Source organism: Colletotrichum siamense (assembly GCF_013390195.1).
Source record: "Colletotrichum siamense strain Cg363 chromosome Unknown KSG_Cg363_contig02, whole genome shotgun sequence".
In the NCBI taxonomy this organism is placed as follows: domain Eukaryota; kingdom Fungi; phylum Ascomycota; class Sordariomycetes; order Glomerellales; family Glomerellaceae; genus Colletotrichum; species Colletotrichum siamense.
The window spans coordinates 6721802-6748571 of NW_023501015.1; the positions used below are offsets into that span (position 1 = coordinate 6721802).

General features: G+C 54.3%; 7 protein-coding genes across 7 annotated transcripts; 5 read left to right on the plus strand and 2 right to left on the minus strand.

Annotated features, from left to right (window-relative positions):
- Positions 1–1146: 1146 nt before the first annotated feature.
- On the plus strand, positions 1147–2598 carry CGCS363_v003757 (uncharacterized protein; the record flags this gene model as incomplete). Its single annotated transcript, XM_036635606.1, has 1 exon — positions 1147–2598. The coding sequence occupies one exon, from the start codon at positions 1147–1149 to the stop codon at positions 2596–2598; it is 1452 nt and encodes a 483-aa protein (XP_036499170.1).
- A 642-nt stretch (positions 2599–3240) lies between these two features.
- On the minus strand, positions 3241–11605 carry azaB-0 (Highly reducing polyketide synthase azaB; the record flags this gene model as incomplete). The annotated part of the gene is made up of 4 exons (XM_036635607.1): positions 3241–3247; positions 3389–10749; positions 10854–11152; positions 11287–11605. 4 exons carry the CDS (start codon positions 11603–11605, stop codon positions 3241–3243), a joined length of 7986 nt encoding a protein of 2661 aa, XP_036499179.1.
- Positions 11606–12426: 821 nt separating this feature from the next.
- Positions 12427–14058, plus strand: gloP-0 (Cytochrome P450 monooxygenase gloP; the record flags this gene model as incomplete). Its single annotated transcript, XM_036635608.1, has 1 exon — positions 12427–14058. The coding sequence occupies one exon, from the start codon at positions 12427–12429 to the stop codon at positions 14056–14058; it is 1632 nt and encodes a 543-aa protein (XP_036499178.1).
- Positions 14059–15390: 1332 nt separating this feature from the next.
- Positions 15391–16179, plus strand: CGCS363_v003760 (uncharacterized protein; the record flags this gene model as incomplete). Its single annotated transcript, XM_036635609.1, has 3 exons — positions 15391–15482; positions 15587–15851; positions 15928–16179. The coding sequence occupies 3 exons, from the start codon at positions 15391–15393 to the stop codon at positions 16177–16179; spliced, it is 609 nt and encodes a 202-aa protein (XP_036500238.1).
- A 107-nt stretch (positions 16180–16286) lies between these two features.
- treA (Acid trehalase) lies at positions 16287–19310 on the minus strand (the record flags this gene model as incomplete). The annotated part of the gene is made up of 3 exons (XM_036635610.1): positions 16287–18876; positions 18953–19150; positions 19273–19310. The coding sequence occupies 3 exons, from the start codon at positions 19308–19310 to the stop codon at positions 16287–16289; spliced, it is 2826 nt and encodes a 941-aa protein (XP_036500239.1).
- A 4367-nt stretch (positions 19311–23677) lies between these two features.
- On the plus strand, positions 23678–24547 carry Acer3 (Alkaline ceramidase 3; the record flags this gene model as incomplete). The annotated part of the gene is made up of 3 exons (XM_036635611.1): positions 23678–23767; positions 23854–24040; positions 24090–24547. 3 exons carry the CDS (start codon positions 23678–23680, stop codon positions 24545–24547), a joined length of 735 nt encoding a protein of 244 aa, XP_036500236.1.
- Positions 24548–26098: 1551 nt separating this feature from the next.
- CGCS363_v003763 (uncharacterized protein) lies at positions 26099–26491 on the plus strand (the record flags this gene model as incomplete). The annotated part of the gene is made up of 3 exons (XM_036635612.1): positions 26099–26167; positions 26220–26381; positions 26438–26491. The coding sequence occupies 3 exons, from the start codon at positions 26099–26101 to the stop codon at positions 26489–26491; spliced, it is 285 nt and encodes a 94-aa protein (XP_036500237.1).
- Between the last annotated feature and the right edge of the window lie 279 nt (positions 26492–26770).

The following is a 26770-nucleotide window of genomic DNA, read 5'->3' on the forward strand; positions in this document are numbered from 1 at the left end:
TTAACTTTATAAGAATAAGTAGAGCATTAGCTTATAGATTCTAGTAAAAAAAAGCTCTTCTAAAGCTATTAATAATTAATTTATATAATAATTCACAATAATTAGCGTTAATTAACGCGTTTTTAGCGTTAGCACGTATAAATAGGTAAAAGTAGCGTAGAGGGGTAATAAATTGCGCACTAATAAGGGTTTCAGGTAAGGCAAACACAAATAAGTCAGGCTGTTCAGCAGAGATGCAAGCTGCCAAAGTCCCCTGCCATCCCATGTCTGCTCTACCGCTCTAGGCTCCTTGGAGTTGAGTCGCAGTGAGCCCAGAGCCACCGATTCGGCCCGCATGTCACCATCTCTAAACCAAAGAGCGGAAGTCATTCGCCAGTTAGTGCGGTCAACCGCGCTTCCCTCACTCGCCTGAAGGTCGATATAGCGGGTACTCGGCCTAGTGTTCCGTGTTTCCTCGACCGCTGGGTTCAGCCCTGGAGATGTTTCTGACGACATTTATCCACCCCAGCGGCTCATAAAGCACCAACGAACAAGCAGCACAACAACGTATGCAAGCCGCTCTTCGGATCTTTCATTCTTCCATCAGGGTCGTCCAGCCGAGTGTCGGATTTATGTGTTACTCTTACAGGCCTCGTCGTCTCAACCTGAGACTGAGCTCGTCGTCTTCATAGTTTTCATCATGACCGTTCATCCTGCTAGGCCCCAGTGAACCGTGGCAAGGGTTCATGTAATTTTAGCGTGTCGTAATGTCGTCATTGATAAACTTTCGCAACAAACAAACTCACGAGAATGAGATGAGCGTCTAGTGATGAGCCCATACGAGATGCAATGTCATTATTGTTGCATACTCGAAGGCCCGAAGAGGAGCGCTGAAGGATCGATGAGTTTTGAGAGTTCCTTCGTCAAGATTAAATGTATTACGGATGCCCTATTACATACCAAAGTGATCTAAAGTGATCTTGCATAGGGCGTTGCAGCCACTGTTTGACTAGGTCGTGGCGCATTTTGGTACGTACAGACAGGCTGCAGCCTAGAATCCTTGGCGATCGACATATTGACGACTTCCCCCTTTGTGTCGACACTTTGGCATGGAGAATCACTTTCTTTCAACATCATCCCGCAATACAACAATTACACGACGTCAACATGGTGCATTTTCCCGACGAAGTTTGGACGCTCATCTTCGGTCAGCTCGAGTTTGACATCCGGGGACCTGATTATACAGACGAAAACGAACCAGGATCAGAGGGCCTTGCAGCACTGTCACGGCTATGCCGCACCTCATCTCGATTTCTGCGGCTTGCTCGACCATTTTTGTACCGCAGCTTGCCCTTATCCAATTGGAGGCTTCACAAACATCTCTTGCACACTCTCCATCAAAACCCACACCTCGCGCGGAGTGTAGAGAACGTCACCCTAGGCGAGGGCGTCTTCAGCCGCGACGATATCACGTCACTCCTTTTGCCGTATTACTCGGAGGCATCCCCGCAATCCGATCCGAGGTCCGCCGCTATCGATGCGGCGCTCAGAGTTGTGGCCGATGGCGAGGAGTGGCAGGAGGGCGTACCTGATCTTTGGTTCGCACACTGTGCCACCATTTTGCCCAACTTGAAGTCGCTAGAGTACGCGACTCGAAGCTTCGATACGCTATTTCCGGAGATCATCGCACGAGCAGCTAGTCAGGGGGTCAATAGACCCGTCGTGGATGGCGAAGGTTCACATACGGTAGTTCAGGAGACTCCGTCGGCATCACAGACTCAGCAAGATACGACTTCAGCTACAATGCCGCAGTCGTCTCTACCGCTAGCAAAACTTGAAGAGTTCCGGATCAGGAATCAAGACACTGAGTTGGCCGTCCGTTTGGTAAACTACCAAGACTTGTTTCTCCTGCCACAGCTTCAAACGTTTCGCGGCTGGGCAGTGGACCTTGACACTAGCCTCGCAGCAAGTGCCCAGACACCACGAAGACTGAGCTCTTTGAGGTATGCACACTTCATAGATTCTCTCGCAGAGGCCGACGGTATTTGCAACCTCCTACGCACATGCCCCTCGTTGGAGACGTTGGAAATCACTTGGGGATCATCTTTGGTTGGAGACAGCACGCTCGACTTTGATCATATCGGCAGGGTTCTGCGCGAACACGGGGCAGGCCTGGTAGAATTGGATCTGGACTGCCGGGAATGCTTCTCGTTCGAGGAGGCAGAATGGAGCGGCAAGATTGGCGACCTACGGGGCTTGCAGCGCTTGAAGCACCTGTCGGTTCCTCAACCTATCATGCTCGGAAAAGAGGATGATCTTCTTCCCAGTCTGTCCGACGTCGGCGACAGTGACGAGGAAGAAGAAACTGCAGACGAAGCTCCCATTTCGGAGGACAGCCTGGAAAGCCTTCTGCCGGAGTCTTTAGAGACCTTGCGTTTCTATAGCGTGTATGATGAGAATGAGTGGGTGCGGAAAAGTATCCAAGGTGTTCTTTCCAGCCAACGGCTGAAGCAGCTCGTGGAGGTGCAGTTGGATGATTGCTGGCGATTCAACGTGAAATGGGACAAGACTGGTTGGCGAAGCAAGAAAAGTTCGGGTAATTTGATTTTTTATAAGTGACAAAAGAACTAATGAGACCGCTGTGGTGGGTGGGCTAGATACCTCTTGAACATAGATGATAAAGGAAGAAAGTCGAGGTGACACTAGCAATCTCAGCATTTTGCAATTTAATCAACAGTCTAAGCCTCTTAATGGAGATTCATTCGCGAAAGCAAGCCCAAGATCTGATGCGTGTCCATCACATTCGCTAGAAGTAGAGTCTTTAACGTTCAAATGCCCTCCTATAAAGCTTATAGGCCTTAATTAAGCTACATTTCAGTTAGTCTTTATTCATGACCACTTGACGACTGGCTTTTGCTCAGAGTTATTAGAAGCTTGCCATGCCGGCTCTTCGCTGTTTCGGTCAACACGATGAGCCTGGTCCTCTGAAAAGCTCAAACCCAAGTGCTCAATTTTTCTGCATCTCTTTTGTGTTCTCCCCTTAGTAAGGACTGAAATGGTCGTAGGCCAGGCGGCCGAGAGCTATGCATCACAGCAGCACCTACGCGCCCGATCCTAGAAGAAAAAAGAAAAGACGCTCTCAGTGCTTTGTAGACCTAAACTAAAAAGAACGGTACGAAAGCTCGAAAAATCGCTAAAAACAAAGAGTGATTAATTGATTTATACCCCTCGAATGTGTGAACCGCGATGATAATGTCTGAGCTAACTTCTCGCCCTTAAGGGGGCCTAGTAATCCAACCTCTAAACGCCGAAAACGCCGAAAAATCCATTGGGCCCACTAAACCCCGTTCCAGGATGACAAGACACGGCACCGATGACTTGTTAATACTAAACGTCACTTTTGACATACTTGCTTCCTTTGGCTATTTCGCCACTCAAAACCTCCATGCTCTTGTTGCCCATGATCTCCAAGACGGAAACCGAAGACCCGCACTCGCTGGCTAGGTAGTTACGAATCTCCATGGCCACCAGCGAGTCCACGCCGTAGACGTGAACCGGCTTGCCAACATCGATATCAGGCTCTGGGATCCGCATCGTGCGGCTGATCCTCTTGACCAGCGCGTCGCAGATGATTTCCGCTGCCTCCTCCGGGCCTTGGGCAGACTTGAGAGCAAGCGTCACCGACACTGCCCCGTCCTGATCCGATGCGCCGTCCGCTGTGGCCCCCGACTCGCCGCTCGCCGACCGCAGCTGTCGGAACAGTGGCGACTTGATGAACGTCGGCTCTGGCAGCCCGCGCTCCTTGAACACGGACAGCGGTGCTAGGCCCACGCCGATCTGGGGCTCGGCCTTGCGCCCCGCCCGGTCTGCGTCGAGGTGGAACTCAACCAGACTGAGGAATTCGTCCTCGCGAATCCCGTCGTGCGCAAAGAAGAAGAGCGGGTTCTTGTTCAGCGTCTCCTGGTTCTCGGCGACGAAGCCTACGCTCATGACGTTGCACAGATCGATGCAAGTCGCCGCCAACCCCTTGGAGCGCCGGTATATCGCAAGCGCATCCTGGAACGTGTTGCCCGCCGCATAGTTGGACTGGCCGCGGTTGCCAACAAGCCCTGCCACGCTGCCCAGCATGACAAAGAAGTCCATGTCCGCGGGCAGATGCTTGTGAAGGTTCCACGTGCCTTGCACCTTGGGGCCCAGGCACTCTTCCCACTGCGCGTGCGACATGAACTCGAACGCCGAGTCGCGGAGCTGCATCGCCCCCTGGATCACGCCGGCGACGCGGGGGAAGCCCAGCCGTGTCAGCTCCGCCAGCGCCGCAACCAGCTGTGATTCATCGGCCACGTTGCACTTGAGCGCCGTCGCACGCACGCCCATGTCAGCCAGCTCGGCGAGCAGCTGGCGCGTCGTCGCGGCCTCGGCGCCGCCGCGCGAGAGGAACACCAGGTTCTTGGCCCCCTGCGCCGGCGCGGCCATCCACTTGGCGATGGATCGCCCAAGCCCGCCCGCGCCGCCGGGCAGCAGGTAGGTTGCGTCGGGCCTCAGGCGCGTCGGCGCAGGCGGCTTAGGGACGACCTTGACGAGGTCCTCGGGATGCGCGGCGAGGATGACCTTGCCCATATGCTTGCCCTGCTGCAGGATACGGAACGCCTCTTCGATCCTGCCAAAGCTGTACACGTTGAGCGGTCTGCAGGCATGGAGCTTGCCGGCGGCGTGCAGGTCGACGACGGAGCGCATTATGCGCGAGGTCAGCGGCCGCGCCAAGGTGGCTATCTGGGAGAGGTCGACCGCCGTGAAGGTGGCACATTGGCTGAAGGGGAGCATATCGATCTTGCTGTTGGCCATGATGTCCCGTTTACCAATCTCGATGAACCGCCCGAACATGGCGATACAGCCAAAGGAGGCACGCAGCGCCTCGCCCGAGAGGGAGTTGACAATCACGTCAACACCCTTGCCATCCGTCATTCGCATAATGCCGCTCGCAAAGGACAAGTCACGGCTGCTGAAGATGTGGTCCTCGGCGAGCCCGTACTCATCCATCAGCAGCTGCATCTTCTCGCGCGACGATACGGTCGCATAGACCTCGGCGCCCAAATGCTTGGCCAGCTGGATCACAGCCTGGCCAGTGCCGCCCGCTGCGGCGTGAACGAGAATGGTCTCGCCCGCTTTGAGACGCGCCACCTCGTAAAGACAAAAGTAGGCCGTCACAAAGACGACGGGGATGCTGGCGGCCTCTTCGAACGACATGCTGTCGGGGATTTTGGCCACAAGGTCCCGGGGCGCCCTCGTACGCGTCTGGAGGCAGTTGTTATCGCCGTTCCAGACGACCATGACACGGTCGCCGACCTTGATATCCGTCACTTCGGCGCCGACATGCGTGACGACGCCGGCACCCTCGTAGCCGAGAATGTTGTTGGCCAGCTCGCCCATGGCCACCATGACGTCGCGGAAATTCACGCCCGCTGCCTTGATATCTACCTGGACCTCGCTGCCACCGAGAGGCTTCTCCGCGCCCGGCCAGTCGATGAAATGCAGCTTGTCCAGGTTTCCCGGCCCAGACGTGTGGAGCTTCAGGCTTCGACTCGGATCGGCACCAAACGCCTCCAGCCTCGGCTGGAGCACAGTCGTCCTCTGTGCGATGAAGTCGTTGACGGGAGGAGCGGCGATGATGCGGGCCGTCTGAACGAAGCCACCATCTGGGCTGACAAGGTAGTCGGCATGGCGATCCGGTGACATGAAAGGTCCGCCGAAATGATGTTTGAAGACCTTGACTACATTGGAGGCAACGAGCGAGGCCTCGGAAGAGGGCAGGTGCATAAGCAACAGGTCCGAGCCGTCCAGGTCTCTCTCCCAGCGCACCGTACGGAGAAGGCCTGGTATCATGGCCATGTGCGGGTTCTCGTGTGGGTTGAGAGTGAGCCATAGTAGGCCCCCAGCCTTGGTCAGTAAGTCGCGCAGCAGCGCAAATTCGGCCTCGCTGAAAGACGACGAGAGGAAGGGCGCGGTGGCCTCCATCGTCACGATACAGCATGTGTTGGCCAGCTCGTGCTGGGCCAGGTCGGCGAAACGAACAACGCTCACGTCGAGCTTGGTCACCTGTGACACGGCCGAGGCAACAGACGTAGCCAGGGACACATCCTCGGGCGCCGCGTGCGCAATCACAAACACCCGGCGGAGAACATCGTCCTCGTCGAGCTGTTGCTTGCTGGTGGCCTCATCGTCCGGCGGACGCGTTGCCACAACCATGCTCTGCACGTGGAGCTCATCCTTCTCTGAGTCCTTGAGCTCTAAGACGGTCTCGGAAAAGCCAGCATCGCGCAGCACCCGCTCCCACCCCTTTCCGTCCAACAGCGGACCCCAGGGGCGGAAGTCCTCCGTGGCAGCCCACCAGCCTGCAAGCATGCCGAACACCAGAGGAGACTCGAGACACTGCAGCTCAGTCGTTTCCTGGAGGAAGAGTTTGCCCTTCGGTTTCAAAAGGCTGTTGACGCGGGTCATGGTCTTTGTGATGTCCGAGGTCGCATGGAGACAGTTGGCCGCGATGATCAGGTCGTAAGAGGCCAGATCGAAACCCTGCTCCTCGACGTCTCTGTCAATGTCCAGCGTCTTGAACTCGATGACGCCGCCAGCCTTCCACTTGCTGAACTTGGTTGCGGCACTCTCGAAGAAGCTCGGGCTGATATCTGTATACGTGTATTTGAGCAACCGGGAGTCTCCGATGATGCGGGTGCCCGTCGGGCAGATGGCCTCGAGGATGCTGGTCGTCGTCCCGCCGGTGCCGGCACCGATTTCTAGTACCTTGAGATCTGCGCCGCGCTTGTGGCTCAGCGTCCTGGCATACTCTCCCATCAGAGCGTGGATCTTCTGAGTTCCTATCGCGACCCGGTAAACGCGCTCGAGCAGATCATCCATGCCGAACAAAAGGTGCAGTCCGTCCACCTCGCCGCGGAGAATGGGTGCAATGTTGCGCCCCATTCGACAAATCATGGACGCCTCGGGATGGCCTGATGCCTCATACTCGGCAAGGAACTTGTTGCGTGCCGCGGCGTCTTCCACAATAGCCGGCCACGAGGCCACCTGGCGGAGTACCTTGTTGTTCTTGTAATCATCAGCGATCAGGCGCAGCCAGCCTAGATATTTCTTCAAGTGTTCAGGCAGCGCCTTTTCGTCCGCGAGCGGCCGCGCCTCAAGGTCCCTGACGGCCTCGGTGATGCAGATGGCGCAGGCCAGCTGTACGTCTCCGAGCTGTTTGACGGCGCTCTCCTCGAGCGCCGACGTCTCCAAAGGCTGCAAAATTTTGCGTATGCAAGCCTCGGCCTCGCCGTTGGCCTCCAGAATGTCAATGTCCGGCTTCCAGTCGAGGTTGAAGCAGATTTCACGCCTGTTGCTGGCCGCGTCTCCCGCTGTCGTGCTGTGCTGCAAAGGCACGGCCTCGATGCCGCGCATCACAACCCTGACCGGCCTCTCGGCGTCGAGGTCGGTGCTCCAAGCCGTGATGTCGGCCTCGGCCTTCTTGTGGCCGACGCGGCTGGCCGCGGCGTGTACAATGAGCTCAGCGCCGGTCCGGGACTCGATGTCGGCGCTGACCCACACGCTGCGCATCGCGATCGGCACCATGGGCTCCGTCAGCCGTTCCGCGGAGGCTTGGAGGGCGAAGATGAAGGAATGCAGGATGCTGTCGAAAACGGGCGGGTGGATCACCGAAGCGGCGAGCGCATGGCTCGGCATTGCCGTGGCAATGTCCGGGATGCGAACGGTGGCAAGCGACTGGCCGCTCGTCTTGTTGTCGTTGTTGGAGTTCGAGTGCATGCTGGCAACGTTGCGGAACAGGGGCCCGAACCCGAGACCGATGCGCTCGAGCTCGGCGTACCGGCTCGGGAGCAGTTCCGTCTGCGACACGGCGCAGGCCTGCGTCACGGTAGACAGCAGCTCGCCGTAGTGGCGTTGGCGTTCCCTTGCCTCACGGCCGCCGTCAACCTCGCCCGTGGCGGTCTCGGCGACGGTCTCGGCGGCGATCTGCCCGCGGCTGTGCTCCAGCCAAGTGTCATCGTGGGCGCTGAAGGACGTGACCTTCCACTCCCACCATAAGCTGCTGTCTGACTGGCGCGACTCGGAGACGCGCTTCATGGAGAACATGGTCTCGGTGTGCTCGTCCTCGCTGACCTGCAGCGCCCGGGAGATGCTCACGTCGCGCAGGTTGAAGCCGAGCGGCACCTCGCCCTTGTCGCTGTACAGTTGGCGCACGGCTTCGATCGCCATCACCAGGTACGTCACGCCGGCCACGATGATGCTGTCCGTGACCTTGTGATCCCGGAGCCACGGGACCTCCGACACGCGGAGGTGGTTGCGCCACCTCGGGGCGTCCGGGTCCCAATCCCGAACGGGAGCCCCGAGGATATCGTGCCGGGCATGCTTGCGGAACCGCCACGCGCGGCTGGTACGTGATTCCAACCAAGAATGCGTCTCTTTCGAGTGAAGGAAAGGGTAAGGGGGCAAATCCACCAGCATGGCCTCGCTTCCGCCGCCGTTATTGTTGACCTTGGCCAGGTCGATCGGGAGGCCTGCCGCGGCCAGCGTGCCAACTGCGTGCAGCGTAGTGGCGCACGCGTGCTTTCCGCGGGTCAAGATGGACACATATCGCAGGGCCTTGTGGTTCGGGTCGTTGAGGACGGCGTCACGGGCAGCCGCCTGCAGCGCGCCGTGAGGGCCGATCTCGACGAGATGTGACACAGGGAGCTCGGCGCCGCCGCCGACCTTGAGCTGCTTTTTGGCGACGTTGGAAGTGCACAAGGCCACGAGCGCCTGCGAGAATCGCACCGGAGATACGAGGTTCTGCACCCAGTAGTCGGCGTTGGTCATGTCGCTCGCCGCTATCAGACCTCCTGTGACTGAGGACACGACCTGCACGCCGGACGACGACGGCATCCGGCCAACCGCAGGAGCAGGAGCAGCCCGGAGCGTGCCCATCAGCGACCGGTACTCGTCGGCCACGGGAACCATGTGGCGCGAGTGGTACGCCTTGGCCACGCGCAGCTTGCGCGCGAATAGCTTCATGCCGCTCGCGGCTTCCACCAGGGCGTCCACCTTGGCTTCGTCTCCGGAGATCGTGAGGCTGCGGGGCGAGTTGTAGCAGGCGATGACCAGCTCCCCGTCGGCGCCGAGTTTCTCATTGACCTGAGCGATGAGCGGGGCCACCTCTTCGGCGGTGCATCCGACGGCCATCATCGCGCCCCGCGTGTTGTCGGCCGCGGGCCTGGCGCTGACGACGCCACGGTAGTAGGCGACCTTCCATGCCGACTCGCGATCCAGAGCACCCGCGGCGTACGCGGCCCCAATCTCGCCGCTCGAGTGCCCAACCACGCGCTTGGGCGCCAGGTTCCAACTGCCCAGCAGATCAACCAAGGCGACCTGTAGCACGGTGCAGAGCGTCTGCGAGTACAAGGGCTGGTCGACCTTGGTTGTCTCGGCGCTGCGCTGCGTGAGCTCCTCCAGCACGCTGAATCCGCTGCCGAGCGTGCCTGTGATGAACCTGTCGGCCTCGGCGACGCTCGCCCTGAAGACGTCGAAGGCAAGAAGCTCGCGGCCCATGGCAAACCACTGTGCGCCTTGGCCGGTGAAGATGAAGGCCGCGGCAGGCGTGCTGGCTTTGCCGGGACGGACAGCGTTGGTGGTGATGGTGGTAGGATCGGTAAGCGCGGCAAGGAGGGACGTGGCCGAGTCGGCGGTGACGGCGAGGCGCCAGGCCAGGCGTGAGCGCCGCTCCGAAAGGGTCATGGCGAGCCTGGAGAGATATGCGTCGTCCATCTGGCATGTTCCGTTCTCTCCGTCTCCGGCCTGCTTCTTCTGCAAGTGCTCCGCGAGGCCGGCGACAACCCGCGAGATGCCTTCTTGATCGTTGGCGGAGAAGAAAAAGACCTTGTGGCTAGCTACTGACGCCGCCTGCTGCGACGAGGTCTTATCCTTGCTGGGGCTTTCGAGTGCCGCCAGTGTTCCCGATTTTGTTGCATGTAAGTCGCGCCTCTCACCCAGACCCAACTTGTCTAGATAGCTCTTCGCATCGTCCAGCACCACGTGGGCGTTGGTGCCGCCAAAGCCAAAACTGTTGATACTCGCCCTCCGGACCCCCGAGGGCCCTGCCTCGAACGGTGTCGGAACCAGGGGCAGCTTGAGGCCCCATCTGTCGATGGGTATCCTGGGGTTGATCTTTTCAAAGTTGGTGTTGGGCGGTATCGTCCCGTTTTCCAGCGCCAAGACCGTCTTGATGACCTGGGCCATGCCGGACGCCGCCTCGACGTGGCCAATGTTCGCCTTGACAGCACCCACGTACAGCGACGGCCTCTCGGCTGCCCTCGGTCCGGGTCCGGCACGCCGGAAGACGGCGGCGATGGCGCTGGCCTCGATCGGGTCGCCGGCCGGTGTGCCTGTGAAGTGGCCCTCGAGGAAGCCGGTGTGGTCTGGGTCGAGGTTGTTGCGGGCGTAAACGTCGCGTATGAGGCACTCCTGGGCCGCTTTGTTGGGCAGCGTGATGCCGCCGGTGCCGCGGCCGTCCGAGTTGACACCCGTGCCGCGCAGCACGGCGCGGATCACGTTGCCATCGCGAATGGCCGCCGACACGGGCTTGAGGATCAGCGTGCCCACCCCCTCGCCGCGGCCGTAGCCGTTGGCGCGCGCGTCGAGCGAATAGCATTTGCCATCGGGTGACACCATGCCGAGGCCGCTGGCGCGGAACATAAACTCGGGGGACTCGATTATGTTGACTCCGGTGATTATAGACTGTTTGGGGTTGGTACAACATCAGTTTGATGTGCTTGGGCGGATGACATGGTTGACCGCCGCCGTGTTTGCTCCAATGGAAGGATCCTGGGGACATTACATACCATATCGCTGAGCCCGGCGCGCAGGTCCTGGGCTCCTGTGTGCAACGCCACGATGCTGCCTGAGCAGGCCGTGTCCAGAGTGAAGCTGCTGCCTCTCAGATCGTAGAACCAGCTTACCCGTGCCGCGAGGATGGCCGCGCTGGTGCCGATTGGCTTATACTTGACAGACAAGTCTGGGTCTTCTTGCAGGATGGAACGCACGTCGTCAGTGAAGACGGCCGCGAACACGCTGGTTTTGCTTCCTTTCACGTCTTCGAGTCGGAGGCCGGCGCTCTCCATTGCCTCGTAAACATTTTCCACTAGAGGTTTTGGGTGGTAAGCCTTGTGATGATGTTTACAGTTTTCTTCTTTCTTTTGTCTCTTCTTCTTAATAGGTTTGTTTGCAGGCAAACTCCCCCGAACTCACGCGGTTGGGTTTACACAAATCACATACTGACTATCCGCTGCTGGAGATCCATTGTTTCTGTCTCTCTGCGGGTGATGTTGAAGAAGGCGGCGTCGAACTGCTTGCCGTTCTGCTCGCCGTCGCGTAGGAAATGCCCGCCCTTTACGGTATTGCTCCCCGCGCGCTCCTGCGACGGATGGTAGTGTGCGTCCTGATTCCATCTCGATGCCGGGACTTCGGACCAGGCCGACTTGCCGTCCATCAGCAGATCCCATAATTTCGAGGGACTCGTGGCGTCGCCGGGGAAGCGGCAGGCCATGCCAATGATGGCGATGTCCTCGTCGAGGCCGTGAATCGTTGACCCCATTGTGTCGTCTTATTGATGTGAGAATATAGTTTATACAGGAGCCCGGGTGAAGAACCAAGGTAGTTGGGTACGGAAGGGTATAAATAACTTGTATCCAGTAGTCGGAACCTGGGACATCATGCTTCTATGAAATTAGACGGAAATCGGTTGTTAGACGTGATTCCTCTCACATTGAATCGACCAACCATCCGGCATGTAGTGATCCCTTGTCTGTAATGGGCCGCGTTAGCCCAAATGCCCCTCATTCAAACAACCCCCCGCATTGGACCTACGTTGAATTTCCTCATCTTCAAAGCAGTGTAGCCAAAACCCCACAGCTTCAACGGTCTATCCAAAGATAAACCGGTCTCGGGCCTTCTGCCACACATGACCTCAAAGGCCTGAGTTTCACTGACCAATCAGACCCCTTACATTTAACTCCCCTTCAAATGCAACGCATCCTGAATCGCCAAGCCCCACGGGCACTAGCGGATAGCCGATAAAATGCGGTCTCCAGGGCACCCCGGGCCGACTACTTCTCGAATGTGGGCAACACTCCGCAGTCTGCACCATGCTATCACGGTACTGAGTGCTCCATACAGGTGGGGGGCTGTCACGGCTGAAGGAGGCGTATGAGCATTCAATACCGCGCATGTGGGCTGCTGTAGTACATCAGAAGAGGGGAGAAGGGGGGAGGGGAGGGTTGTTTATCAAACAACTATCTGTATCTGTTATATAGCGCCTTCATGGTCTGTCAAGGCCTTCATATCCCGTTCTTGCCCTTGCCGGTTATTTGGGTGTTCTGCTAGGCTTTCGACGATTCAAGTCGGACTCACGCCACAATGCTGTCCGCAGAATGGTTCATGCCGCCGCAGGCACTGGTGCCGGCGGTGGTCCTCATCGTATACCTAGTCTACAACTACTTGATCTTTCCAACCCCTCGTTCAATCGCCAAATTGAGATTCCTCAACGTCGAGCCCGGTACATGGGCGCCGTATTATCGGGCACTCTACCGCAACACCTTGGACTTGAAAAAGACGCTTCGCCTGCACCACACACAACACAAAAATGAGACGGTCCGCGTCCCCATCCTGGGCCCGGGCCAAAACAAGCTGATCCTGCTGCCCTCTGCCGAAAGGAAGTGGCTCGTGGATCAGCCCGACTCCGTCGTGAGCATGCACGACCAGACCATCAACCACTTCCAATGGGATCTCGGCACCATTTATCCCACTCGGGATCACAACCAGGTGACCATCCACATCATAGCCACCAAGCTCACCCGCGAGATCGGCAACCTGATCCCAGCCCTCTCGGACGAGCTTGACCTCGCCCTGGCGAAGCACTGGGGCGACGAAGACGACGGCGAGTGGAAGGAGGTGGGTGTTTACGACACGCTGAGGCCCATCATAAGCCAGGCAATCAACCGCATCTTCATCGGGAAGAGACATTGCCGGAACGAAGAGGTGCTTGAAACCGGCTTCTCGTACGCAAAGGTCATTCCCCTCGAGGCGAACCTGCTCTGGCTGCTTCCGGCCCCGCTGCGTCGTCTCCTGGCGCCTCTGCTTACCTTGCCATCCCGCTGGTGCGAGAGGAAATGGTTCAGGCTCACAATCGACGAGGTGCGCAGACGATTGGAGGCCAGAGGCCATCCGCAGCAACGCGGCACGGGATCCGCGACTGATGGCTGGCAAGACGATGAAGAAGCAGACGAACCCGACCTGCTGAGCTGGTACATTGCGTACGGAGAATCCCAGGGCGACCCGTACCTCCTGGACCCGGAAGTCCTCTCGGCGCGTATCTTACTCCTCAACGCCTTCGCGCTGCACACCAACGTCTTCGCCATCGTGCACATGATCCTCGACATTGTCGGTTCCGGCACCGAACAGGGTCCGAAGATTGTGGCCCAGCTCCGTCAGGAAATCAACGAGGTCCGCGCCGCCGACGGCGGGCAGCAGCAAGGGTGGGACAAACGATTGCTGGCCCGGCTCGAGCGGATGGACAGCAGCTTCCGGGAAAGCCAGCGCGTCAACACCATCTTGAGCCTGGGCCCGCTGCGCATCGTGGGCAAGGACGGCGTCACGACCCCTTCCGGCGTCCAGATCCCGCGCGGCTACCAAGTCGGAATCCCGGCGTACTCGATCCACTTTGATACTGACATCTACGGACCCGACGCGGAGGCATTCAACCCCTTTCGCTTCTACGATAAGCGAAAGGATGCGCGAGGGGCCGGTGACAACATCAAAGGAGCGAGGCAGGCATGGGCCACCACGTCAGCCGACTACTTGTCCTTTGGGGCCGGGCTCAACAGCTGTCCCGGACGTTTCTTTGCCTCTGGGATGTTAAAGGTGCTGATGGCCAATATCCTGCTCAAATATGACTTTGAGTTCCAAGAAAAGAGAGCAGAGAATCTATGGTTTGGAACAAACCACATACCGCCGCTCAAGGCAAAGATTAGAATCAGGAGGAGACAGTGAATTTCGCAAGACCAGACTAGCAAAGTCTATTTTCCGCAATACTACATAGTACATCCTGCGCGTACACGCCCGACCCAACCAGGACCTTAGACGCAGTTCCACAAGTCCATCTTCGTCCAGTTTCACCCACTGAGATTTAAATGACAGCGGTCTATGGAAACATTCAGGCATGGACGATGGATACCATTATCTTGACGTCTTTCAAGATGTACGAAGTACACATGGATTGTTAAGCAGGGGTAGTCCTGCCAAGTCTCCCGGAGTCCCCAGAGTCCAGATTAATCCATGCAGCTTGATTGCCCGTTTTCCTGCTTGGGAATCTCCAAATTCCCTCCCCACGGGCAACATCTCCCGACGGGATAAGCCATGAATCATGTCATCCTCCGCTCTGCTGTACTTGTCCTGTCACACGTGGTCTTGCGATGTGGGCTTTCTGACTCTCCAACCCACCGTATGGAGCGGCAAATGCGCTTGCGGTCAAACAGCCGCTTATTTCGCTGTTTTTCTTCATCCGGTTTTTCGGCAGTCTCGTATGTAACGTGTATCCTTGTAGTTCGCTATCACGAATGAGACCATGGTGGATCACAGGGTAAGGGCTGAATGCCAGGGGCATTCTGACAATCGAAAACCCCCTGCAGACTCGAGTCAAGTCGGGCGACAAGTCCGTTCCTCAGTACAAGGCGAGAGAATACATGGGTACTGGGCAATAGGTCTTATGTCCCAGGGTCGCCATTCCCTGCCGTAAGGTTTTATTTGCCATCGCGGCACAGGCAAACAAGCTGATCCAAATGTAGTATTCTAGCTTGTCGTGTATGAGTTATAAGCTTAAAACCTTGAATCCTTCGGATTGCTTGGCAACTACGATCCTCAAAAGCAACAAAATCTTTTCCAAATATTGCTCTTGCCAGTGTCTAAATATGCCTATACGAATTTTATGTCTGCACGGCAGAGGTTCCAACACCGAGGTGGGCAATTTTCATTTGTTTGGCAGCACAGAAACTAACACTACCACTGGGTGACTAATGCTTCGTCGTCCTTGTAGATTTTCCGGATGCAGACGGCTGGCATACGAAGCTTGCTGGAGCCAGAATACGAGTTTGAATTTGTAGAGGGCCGATGGCCCCATTTGGAGGGGAACTGGTCTCTGCACACAGTCGACTTTTCAAAGTCAAATGTAAGCATTCGCGGCTCAATCTAATCGAGGCGCTGGGCCTGAGAGCCTTGCCAGTTTTTCTGCTTGCCAAAATACCTACCTTAGTCTGGCCTCAGAAAAGAAGACATTGCTAACAACTACCGTGATAACTTGCGCTTTAGCTGTATGGATTTTACAATATGCTGGACATCGACGACATTCTGGCCACTGAGAGCGAGCTGCGTCAAGTGATAGAAGACCATGGTCCTTTTGATGGTTTGTTGGGATACTCGTAAGTCGGCGGGAACTCTCTATTCGTCGAAAGAGATGGATCAGAATGATGACACCATCACAACTGGTGCTCTCGTCTATGGGGAAAAGTCTAACTTGAACCAGCCAGGGTGGATCGATGGCTGCTCAAATCGCCATCCGACTTCTAATGGAGAACCCATACGCCACACCACAGGAGTTACCGATCAAGTTCCTGGTGCTCATCAACAGCGCTGTGCCGCCTTTCATCATGCCGTTGGATGAGCAAAAGGTCACGGACCTGCCGATTGAAGAGGCGCCAAAGCTGCGGATGCTCTTCGATGTCTTCAAAGCAGATCCCGCCGAACACCTGGACAAATTGCGGCCAGCGAAGCTCGCCAATGGTAGACAGGTACGCATATGAAGACTGGTCGACTTTGATTGAAATGCACGGTGCCGGCTGACGATATGAAAATCAACCTTTCCAGGCTCTCGTGAACAAAACGCACTACATGACCTTTTTTGACAACACTTGGGATGGCCACCCACTCTACATGCCATCGCTGCACATCACCGGCTTGGGAGATGCCCCCGAGTACGGCCAGCAGCTATTCGACATTGCCGAACCCAGTGAAGCGGAGCAAATTAAGCATGTGTTTGGGCACGACTTTCCAAGAGGGCTGGATATGAACAAGACGATTGCTAGGGCGATAAGGGCAATGGCAGAGAAAGCTCTATAAGAGGATTGAAATGAGAACTTTCGCAGCATCATTCCATACATGTGACTAGAGTATATCCAGTATAAATCCAATATCACTCCACTTATATGCCTAATCGTGAACTGTATTCATTCACTCGCCGAGTTATTTGCAGCCAGGAGCCCAAACTCGGCAATCGTTGCCCCGGTACCATCGTCAGTCCAGCAGCCTGTAACCTCGAGTTTCGCAAATGCGCCACTCCAAACGGGCTTGGTGAGCGGGATAGTGGTAATGTTTCCTACATATTTCACCACCGGCGAGTCTGGGACCCACGGCTTCGTGATGCGGATATCTTGATCCGCTAGTACCGTCTCGGACTCGAAATCCGAGCTATTCGAAACCGAAACCTTGACGTGCTTTGGCGGCCGCATTGCAAAATCAAGTCGGATAGCCTCCAGATGCCGCGGCGCCTGGGAAGCTCCCACGTCCACCACAACAGCGGCCGTGGCATCACATGTACCGGGCTGCCAAAAGGTGCCTCCGTATCCGTCAGTGGCTGCAAACGCTAGCTCGCCATGCGACGAGGTTGCGCCGTGACATTGCAAGATGTTGCCCGGGACAGAAATCGCGGCATCATACAGCCTATTCTGTACTACAACCGTGTCATTGACGCGCAATAATACCGTCTGCGCGTTGGGATCGTCCACGTCTCGGCCGACGGTGATGGGCATGTCCTCCTTTCCGTACTGGTCAGGCACCAAACCGTCGAAATGAGACGCGTCGCGCCGCTTAATAACAGTATGCGTGCGATTCATGCGGAAGCTGACGACGGCGCCATTGTAATACTGGATGGGTGGCTTGAAGTTCTGGAGCTGCGGAGGGAGGGACGGATTTATCACCAAATTTCGCTGCGTAACGCGCAAGCCGAGGAACCCCGCCGTGAATGTCTGTAGCAGGCCGCCGTGGCCGGTCAGGAACGGAAAAGCCGGGTTAATGGGGTTCCCGGTCAGAGGATCCAGGACTCCGGGCTCGTCGTCTTGCTGTTCGGAATACTGGTACCAAGGGCCGCGGATATAAGGCTGGAACGATTTGACTAGATATGTCCAGAACGCGCATCCCGAAGTGGCCAGGGAGTTGGCCGTGATGGCATACATGCTCCATGTCATGGCTGGGCCGTGCGGATCCGTGCGGACTGCGTAAAAGTCCATCGCAGCTCGGTATTTGGCGAGCGAGAAATTCCGCTTGTAGTCGTAGGGATAATGGGACAAGATAACGTCCGCCTGCTTGGGGAAGACATCGTTGGTCATGCCCTGAAATTCAAGCACAACGCCGTCATCCGAAGTGGGTATTGACATGTGCTCGAGCTGGTCAAGCCAGTCGGTCTCGGGCGGGATGCCCCGTTCATGACGAACCTCGGAGGCGAGTTGTAGGAGAGTGCTGACCGCAGTACTGGTAAATGAACCGTCTGCAATCCACATGTAATATTCGTCGGCATCGGCCATCACGTCGATGCCCCAGACACCAGTGTCCTCTCGTCGTGTTAGTATATCGCTCAAGCCCACGGCTACGCCGTCGATGACGTCCACAGCCCCGTCCTTTTCAAACCAATTCCTATCGCCGCTTGTGTTCCTGCCCATGGTCATGCTCAAGGCGATATCAGCATTGAGGTGGTACTGGTACATGATGCAGGGTGCAGACATGTTGTAGCATTGCCCATATCGACCGCTTGTCCATGCATAGAGCATGCTGCCAGCTTTTAGACTATGCCTCTTTGTGTTTTGGCGAGACTGATCTGCCCGATTAATGCGATACAGCGCAAACTGTCTCGCCAACTTGGGGTGCACTCCTTGGATGGCGGGCGCCACGAAAAGGTCAGCGTCCCAGAAAATCTTGCCTCCGTACGTTTGGGAAACCAGGCCGCCGACGGAAAGAGAGTTGCACGCAATGCAAGTGTTTGGGCTCTCGTCACGTATCGGGCTCCATGGGATTAGGCTCGTGTAAAGGTAGTAAGCAGAGGAGATGGCTGTGACCTGCAAGGCTTTTACAACGTTGCCGCCGCTGTCTAATGGGAGCGATCCTGTCGCTGGATCTCTAAAGTCAGCCACAAAGTCCGCACTCATGAGCTTGCCCACTTCCGCGCTATGCTCCTCGCGTAAGACATGGTATCCGCGATTTATGGCAGATGACAAAACGTCCGAGACCATTGTCTCTGTGTCCGACTCATAGTGCTCTGTTGAGGCAATAGCTGCGTATTTGTAAATCGTTGCGGACTGTAAACCGGGTTGTACCCGATACCGCTGCGTTGAAGAGGAAACGCTTTCGGAGTCTGTGTAGGATGAGTTGGCTGAACCCGATGTTGCTAAGTTATCGAAGGCGGAAAAAAAGTCGCTGGAGTATTCGTCCTCGCTCTCAAGGCACAACAACTCGTTCCCAAGCGTCGACGACAGCACATGCGCCACGACATGGTCGACTGTGTCTGGTGAAACAGCAGAAAAGACCTGGCTGCTAGCTTGATTCACACCTGTCTTCACAATTCTCGTGCGCAAAGCTGACTTGTTGTCTAGTGTATCGAGAATGTACACGCCGTCGAGGCCCTGCTCGCTGGATATGACCAGTTTCACAGCTGCCAGACGTCTTTCTGCTAGCGAGGCGAAAGATTCGTAGGATACCCGAAATTTCCGGTCGTCTGCGCAGGTTGGAGGGCTCCAGACATACGACCATGTGAGTATTCCCGTCTTACTGGTAGAAGGTATATCAGATTAGTGCCCATACTCTTCTGCTTCGTGGAACAGCCTGTGCGCCCACGCTCACTTACAAAGACAGCGTCGACTCGAACTCGGTGATCTCGGATACGTCTACATCTCCATTGAGGACACTTCCACATGCTTCAACGAGCAGATCGGTAAAGTGAGGTACACCGGAGATGAAACTCTCGCCCAGCTCCCCGGGCTCAAGTGTACTAGGCTTGCTGCCCCAAAAGCCCGTGACAGTGGCGAAAGTTGTTCGAGGCTTGCTGTAAGACGGCCATCCTTCAGAATCATTTCGACGGCTTCGCTCATAGAATGGCCCCAGAGAACCTTGGGCGAGGCCAAAATAGCTATTCAAGACATATCATTTACGTATCAGCTCCCGTACACAGCACAACAGGAGCGAACTGCGCCGTCGACACCCATGATGTTGAAAGATTATAGTTTACATACCCATTTGACTGTGGCAACCATGCAGTGAATACCCCTGGCAGTGGCTTGGTAGATTTCAGAGTCCATGCAGCATCATCCCAAGACACCCAATCCGCGTTGATGTCAAAGCTTGCACTCGAGGTTGGTGCTCCTCTAGCTACGCGCAAGGTGCACACACATACTAAGAGCCAGGCTGGGAGGTTCATGGCGGGCATTCGAGGTCTGACGAGCCCAGCATTGCAAGTCAAAGGTTGTGTGGATCCTGCTTATCTCTGATGAGTCGACCAGGTGAAAGTAGCGCCGAGGTGATGCATGAGAATCGGACGTCGATGGAGCTGGCGGCTGGGAGAATATAATAAGCGCGTTACTGTTGTAGTGCCTATCCCATTCTATGTAATCCACCTCAACCCACTTCTCCTGTCACATCGGCCCATGGGGCATATGCTTCCCCCTCACCCCCTACGCCACGCGCGGGTTGCCAACGCCCCAATTCCAAGGCAAAGATTCCACACGCGCGAAGACAGATTTAGAGTTCGGGGGTTATGGGGCATGTGGGGAGTACATGTGGTTCCCAGACCGACATTCTGAGGGACGTACTATGTACACGTACATATTATTTGCGTACGTATACGAGTCAAGACAGTGCGCTAAGCTTGGAACTATGTTTCACGCAGAATGGGGCTCTGATTGTGGGAATATGCATCTAAGTGTTGTGAGTGTATAGAGTATTACTCGCAGGGGGGCCTAAAACTACCTACAGGAATGTAGCATTTCACACAATTTTCTGAGGACTGATAATTTCATATTTGTCACGAAGAAGAGGCCTAACGTGTGATGTGTGTTCAATAAGTTCCCTGAACTTCATGGCGTCTCCTCTAGCTAAAGGTGGCCTTGTTTGAAATGTGTCGTTCTGACGTCTTTCCAGCTCAACCAGCTCCTACGCATTGAGTCCCTAGCTTTTTGCGTACGGAATCGCTTCTCCATGTATTAAATACGTGATCAAAACTACGATGTTTATTCTTGAACACCGGAAAATAAGTGGAAGTGGAAGGAAGAAACTTATTTGATCGGTGTTCCCCAATCATTCAATTCCTCGCACAGTTACGAGCCAGCCACTTTCTGCATCTCGCGATATGAGAGGCTTAGCTAGAAACCCAGAATTGACACACCTGCATAGAAGCAACATCTGCAGACAAACAAAGTAGACTAAGTTGTCATAAGAGAAGGTTTAACATGCGAGTGAAGGTTCCAACTCAGTAGGGAGGCATGGAGCCGTCCCCTTCGTCGCCGCATTCACAAGTATCGCGGGCGGTTGTCCGAGTGGCGCTGGATGTGTGGTTTGGTTTGAACTTGATACTGGGGACTTCATTGTGCCAGAGTCCATACTATAATGAGTCACTCTTGGCGTCATTACGGTGGCGGGGACTCCGCCAGCTTTCGTGATCATATTAATCCCAGTGAAGGTTGTGCAGGTCAAAAGATTATTTTGCTGCAACATGCGGTCCCAAGCTGGAGGGCAGTCTGAAGCCTAAGATAAGGTTCTTGTGCTGACTGTCGTCAGACGTGGAGTCGGAACTCTACCTTAATCTAATACTATGTTTAATGGTCATAGAATCCGGCACCTTGGGTATACTTTGCTCATTCTTCAAGTCTGGAATCTCCTTAGACTCAATCAGGAATCTCCCAGTTGAGCTACAACCCGGCAGATCGCCTCAGGTGAGCACGTCCATAGGATTTCTTTAATATAATGAAACATACACTGATAACAAGAAGAACACATCACTACGCAATACACCTATTCGCAGCAATCCCACAAATCGACGAGTTCGTTTTCAAAATTGTCACAAAATATGACGCATGCAAACTCTTCAGGAAACATTCAATTCAAGTGGCCCGAGGATGACACTTCTGTCGGGTCAGCGACTCCCTTGGAATCTGTCGACCAAGCAAGCTTATCACCGCAAGACGGATGCCAAATGTCAATCCGCGAGAAGTCGAAAAAATGTCTCATATCCCGTTCCCAAGTGATAGTCAACGTTTTCAACAACGGGGGCCCTAGTTCGGGTGGCTCCTGCGCAAGCGGTTCAGGAAAAGATAGCTCGGGAACGGACGATGCAGCCTCCATTCAACCTGGAAACAGCGGGAACGACGAGAACGTCATAAGTAGGCTCGCAAGTCAACTAGCCGCTTTGTCGCAGAAAGTTGAGCAGCTTTCCTTACAAGCCTCAGAGCGGACAGTTGTGGTTGAAAGGGGTTCTTGGAACAATATAGACCACCAACATGACCTGGCCGGCAAGCTAATTGTACTGGGGACTAGAGAGTCAGAGCGTGTGAACTTCATAAAAACGTTCAAGTCGATTCCGTTGGTAACAGTAAACTTGCGTTCTTTGGATGCGTCGAGATGCGGAAAGTACAGAATACAACTGCTAGTAAGGGAGGCTGACGTGACGGGCTTCACTGTTGTCGCGTCCGTCTGGGCGGAATCGGGGCCATTGTTTTGCGATGTCTCGTGGATAGCGATTGGGGACTGATGTTAAGGGAATAGATAATTGCTGAATAAGCTCGAAGCGGCATCACTTTGGACCTGATGTTTGAACGCAGTTTTTTATTAGCTATCCACTAGTAGCTGCTGTTCTCAGCTTCCGTCATCATACTCCAGATACACTCAAGTCATGCGAGGCTTTCCATATCCAGTCGAGATGGTCTCAAATAAGTTTCATTACAATGGTAGAAGTAGATAAACATGGCTTGGTTTGACAGGGAGCTCGAACGACCGGGCTAGAACCCAAATCATATCAAGACTCTGCATCGGGATTACAGAACAAATGCAGAAAAGAAAGAGCTGATTGAGACTGAACCTTGGTTTAGATATTCCAGACCCAAATTATACGGCTGGTAGTCTACTAACAAGCTTCATCCGTATTTTCTGTAGTCTCAGGCGACTTGCATCAGACGGGCGGTTCAAATCTATCATCCTAGTTGTCCATACATGAAATCTTCCATCACTCAGGCTCGGGGCGAACTCACAAGTGAAGATAGATACTAGAGTGATGATGTCCAAAAGCTGCGACAGGGCATATATGTCGAAACGGCACTTTGGACTTTCTCGTACTCTAAGGGCCTGATCTCACCTATACTTGAACCAGATTTGTGATGCATCTACCGAAAGCCCGGATGCTAATAGCGCTTGACAGGCGAGTCACGCCAGCGACAGGAGGTTGCACTTATTTCAACCTAAAGAATACTACAAAGGCCCAGAGGGACAAGAGACCTTTCAAACACCTCAAATTCTATTAATCAGGTGGTTGGGTTACTGCGAAAGAGAGCGTTTGAGCTATAATTACGGGCTGTTTTCAAAATAACACAACAGAGCTGGTGCAAGAATAACTGATACAAGTGGCCATTGCTGTCTGCTCGATCACCCCTATTCCATCGCCGTAGAAGATACTCAGCTATTTCAAACTGATCGGGGTCCTGTACGGACTCCGACAATGTTAGAAGCTCGTCCAGGGTTGCACTTGCCAAGTTCCCTACGTATCGCATTCCCCGTCGAGAAGATGGGGAAGAGCCGACATTAGCAACACCAAGGAATTTCGCCTTGCTGCTCGTCCATAAACCTTCTTCTTCTTCACACACGATGCAAGCAACAAGACGATTCATTGCTAATCTAACAGTCTGAGCAGTCTCGGCAGGTGGCGCTGTAACTGTCGTGTTTCATCTCCAGCTATGCGCGACTCATGAGATCACTTTTATGATAGACATACTAAGTTTTAGTTCCGTAGGTAGCAGTTCTTGATCTATCATAAAAAGAGTTGCCATTGACATTTTGGGGCTTGGTTGAAAGTATGGCTACTAGGTACCTATGTGGAGCCGAGATCCTCGACTATCCGGGGAGCTACGGATACCAAGCCCCAAAGCATTCCACGATTAGGCCGGGGCAAATACCCACTCCCCCGGCCAAGACATGTTGCAGAAAATCGATTACGTACTCGGCAGTTCGGTTAAGCATACCCTGCGCCTTGCTAACGAATTATGTGGCAAGTTCAGTTCAGCTTTTCTGGATGCCGTGCACACTGGGACTTTCGCACACTCTCTCGTCAGCAACAACGTTGCATTCGCATCACTTAGAGAAACGGCAACACTGAGAATGACAAGGCCTGGACTAAACTAAGGAAGCAAGACAGACACAACGGCTTGCATGCAACGCCTGCCATTATTTTGATAAAGCCCGGGAAGGTTGATTGAAACGGTGGCTTTGGCAAAGCCAGCCCAGTGCCTGCACTCTGTGGGAATCTCTCTTTGAAGAGCATCGTCCGTTTCGCAGATCCCTTCCGTTTTCCATTCCGGCATACTGAGTTGCGATGCCGTTCTCATTGCCATCCATACCCTACCCACCTTCTGGGGATGGTGTTTGGAATCCTGTGACGGCAACCATAAACTGGTGTGAGGAAGTAAGCTTTCACTATCATCCGTTGCTTTTCTTGGAGATGCATCTTCGGGCGGTGATGTATCCGGTGAAGCTGACCAGTGTTCTCAGGACTACTACGTCTCACCATACGTGGCCGAGGTTGTAAATACGTTCACCAATGCCATTTTCGTGTACTTGGCATTGGTTGGAATTTCCAGCTGTGTCAGAAACAAGCACCCTGGTGTATTTCTCGTTGCATACATCGGTTACATGATAATCGGTGTGGCCAGCATCTTCTACCACACCACCTTGAAGTGTTCGTTGCTCCTGGGGACTCTGATTACGACAAAACTGACAGATGGCAGACTGGATGCAACTGTTCGACGAGCTGTCTATGATATACACCACATGCATCCTCTTCTTCGCAGTGTTTTCCCATGGCAAATCTGCCCTAGGCCAAACTCTCCTTGGCCTCTTCGTCACCAGCTTAGCGGTCTTCATCACAGGTTACTACCACTATCTCGGCGACCCGGTGTTCCACCAAGTCATGTTCGGTATTCTCACTGCTACAGTGGTGTTTCGAAGTCTCTACATCATGGAGAAGATCCTACGGCCCAAATTCAAAGCTCAAAGCAAGTCTGAACACCTTGATGTAGACCTTCTCAAGACCATGTGGACCCTGATTACATGTGGTCTAAGCGCCATAGCAATCGGCTTCCTGACATGGAATCTCGACAACATCTTTTGCTCACAGCTGCGCGCCTGGCGTCGCGAACTTGGCTTGCCTTGGGGCGTGCTTCTCGAGGGCCATGGATGGTGGTGAGTTTTGCAACCCAGTTGTCCTGAAAGTGACGAGACGCTGACAAATGGGAAGGCATTTGTTTACCGGCATCGCTTGCTACATCAACGTAACGTATGGACTCTGGCTGCGTTACTGTCGCGATGGCAAGAAGCGAGATGTTGTACTAGTGTGGCCCTCAATGTTTGGTTCCGTACCTACTGTAGAAGGTATCCGACAGACAGGCAAGGACTCGACGAAGCTCAATGGGAAAACGGAATGATCTACAGCTGCAAATACTGGGAGGCACGCCTGCAGCACGGAGACAAAGGCTGCAGGCCTTGGCTATGTCCACTTTCCTATATGGACTTCAGGCCAGTAGAATATGCCATGAACAGCTACATTCTTGCTTCCAATCCCGAGTGAGGAAATATCGACATGTCAAACCGTCCAGTACCACAACGCCAGTTAGCAGGATCGTCATAAGCGACATCATTGGTGGTAGATCTATTTAGATGATTGGAAGTTATTGCTAGCAGGTTAATTGATCAAAGAAGGTCTCCTGGCAGGTCTTGAGGTTTTGATGATTCTGAATACGAGTATTCTCGGCAAGCTGTTAATTTTGGTTCCCAGCCTGGCCTTTCGCTTCGAGTCCAACTGGCCCACCGCAGCACATGCCACCTTTGTTTGAGCCTGCCGCCAAGTAAAGAAGGTCGGCCTGTCGCTGAAACTATGGCATTGTATTAAGGGGCCTGTATGCCAAGACGTACAGCAGGGTAGTCTATCAGGATATGCCGTCTTTAAGGTTTAACTACCCGTTCCAGATCTTTTTACAGAACGTAGTATCCAACCAAGTGCGAAGGATGGCACTAAATATTTTGTCAAAGCACGTGTGATCGTGCATCACAGCCACAGAACCCACCTCCCATGTCGTAAGGCCAAGACTAGGCGCGAAAATATCAGCTTCGTACGCCCTACTCTATGTAAAGTCCGAGGCCACCGGCCTTTGACTCCGAAAGAGCCCACCAAAACACATAATCGCACTGCGAGCGAGGCTATGATCGACGGGCCACTCTTCTCCTGAGAATTCATGCAGAAAGGTGCAGTCTGTCTATTGATAGACCAAGCCAATCGCTGTGCAAGCCATATTCCGGCCAGCCCGTGTTTGAGGTCCTCCCATAGCACTGCTGAGCAGAATTGTCAGCGTTCGGGGCACACTTGACTTGTCCTTTGTGTCCACAGCCAGAGCAGAATGTCTACTTGCCTCCATACAATCCCCAAGGGGTATTCTCAGCTCGTTGTGTCATCTTACGTCTTCTGCGGATGGGCAATATTCAGGAGTTGGTGCCAAGATCTGACTGACTCGAAAGGCTGGCCTCCATGGCTCAATTAGGAAATGTGTCTTGTGACCTCTAGATGTTATTGAACGAACGTCGAACTGTCGAACATCATAAAAGGTGACAGTGATCGCTCCTTCATAGTCTTTCTCTTGCTCATACTTCATTCCTTCTATACTCAAAGACTCAAGCTTCTTAACATTCCTTGTCTATCATCACATCGACGAAAATTCACCAAAGTTTCTACCTATCTTTCAAAATGCAGTTTTCCGTTGCTATCAGCGCCATCTTTTCGGCCATGGCCGTCCAAACCGCTCTTGCTGCTACCGTATGTATCATAGCGTTTCCCATTTGGTAGACCACCAACTCACGAATCATAGTGCGACGTCAGCGGGAAGAAAGAGAACTGCTGCTGGGGCAAGGACAACGAATCTTGCCAGAAACAGAATCCCAACAACGAGATCTGGTGTCTCAATGACAAGGCAAACTACTGCAGCAGAGTCATGAAGCAGGGCACTAACACGCCTGTTTCCGCGACTTGCGTAAGCACATCTACAACTCTCTTTTACTGGCCACATCACTTACTCGTTTCCATCAGGACGCTGATTGCTGCGATACTATCACCGGCTGGGGAACTGGATGCCCCAAATAGATGTGGGGAGTCCAAACACTCATTTCTTTTCGGGCCATCACGGAGTTTGTTTGCAAGGCATCTAGCCGTTTCATTCAGCGTCGACATGGGGATATCCATCAATGGACCAGGGGAGTCTTGATGCATTTTGCGTAGTCTGCGTTCAATTCAATATGCACGCGCATGAACCCAATTTTGCTACATGCTTCGGCAACACTTGAGAAAGAGACCACTTTTGACGGCCTGCAAATTCGCTCCCTAAGGAATACGGGTGAAGACGGGGGCTTCATCCTTGACGTG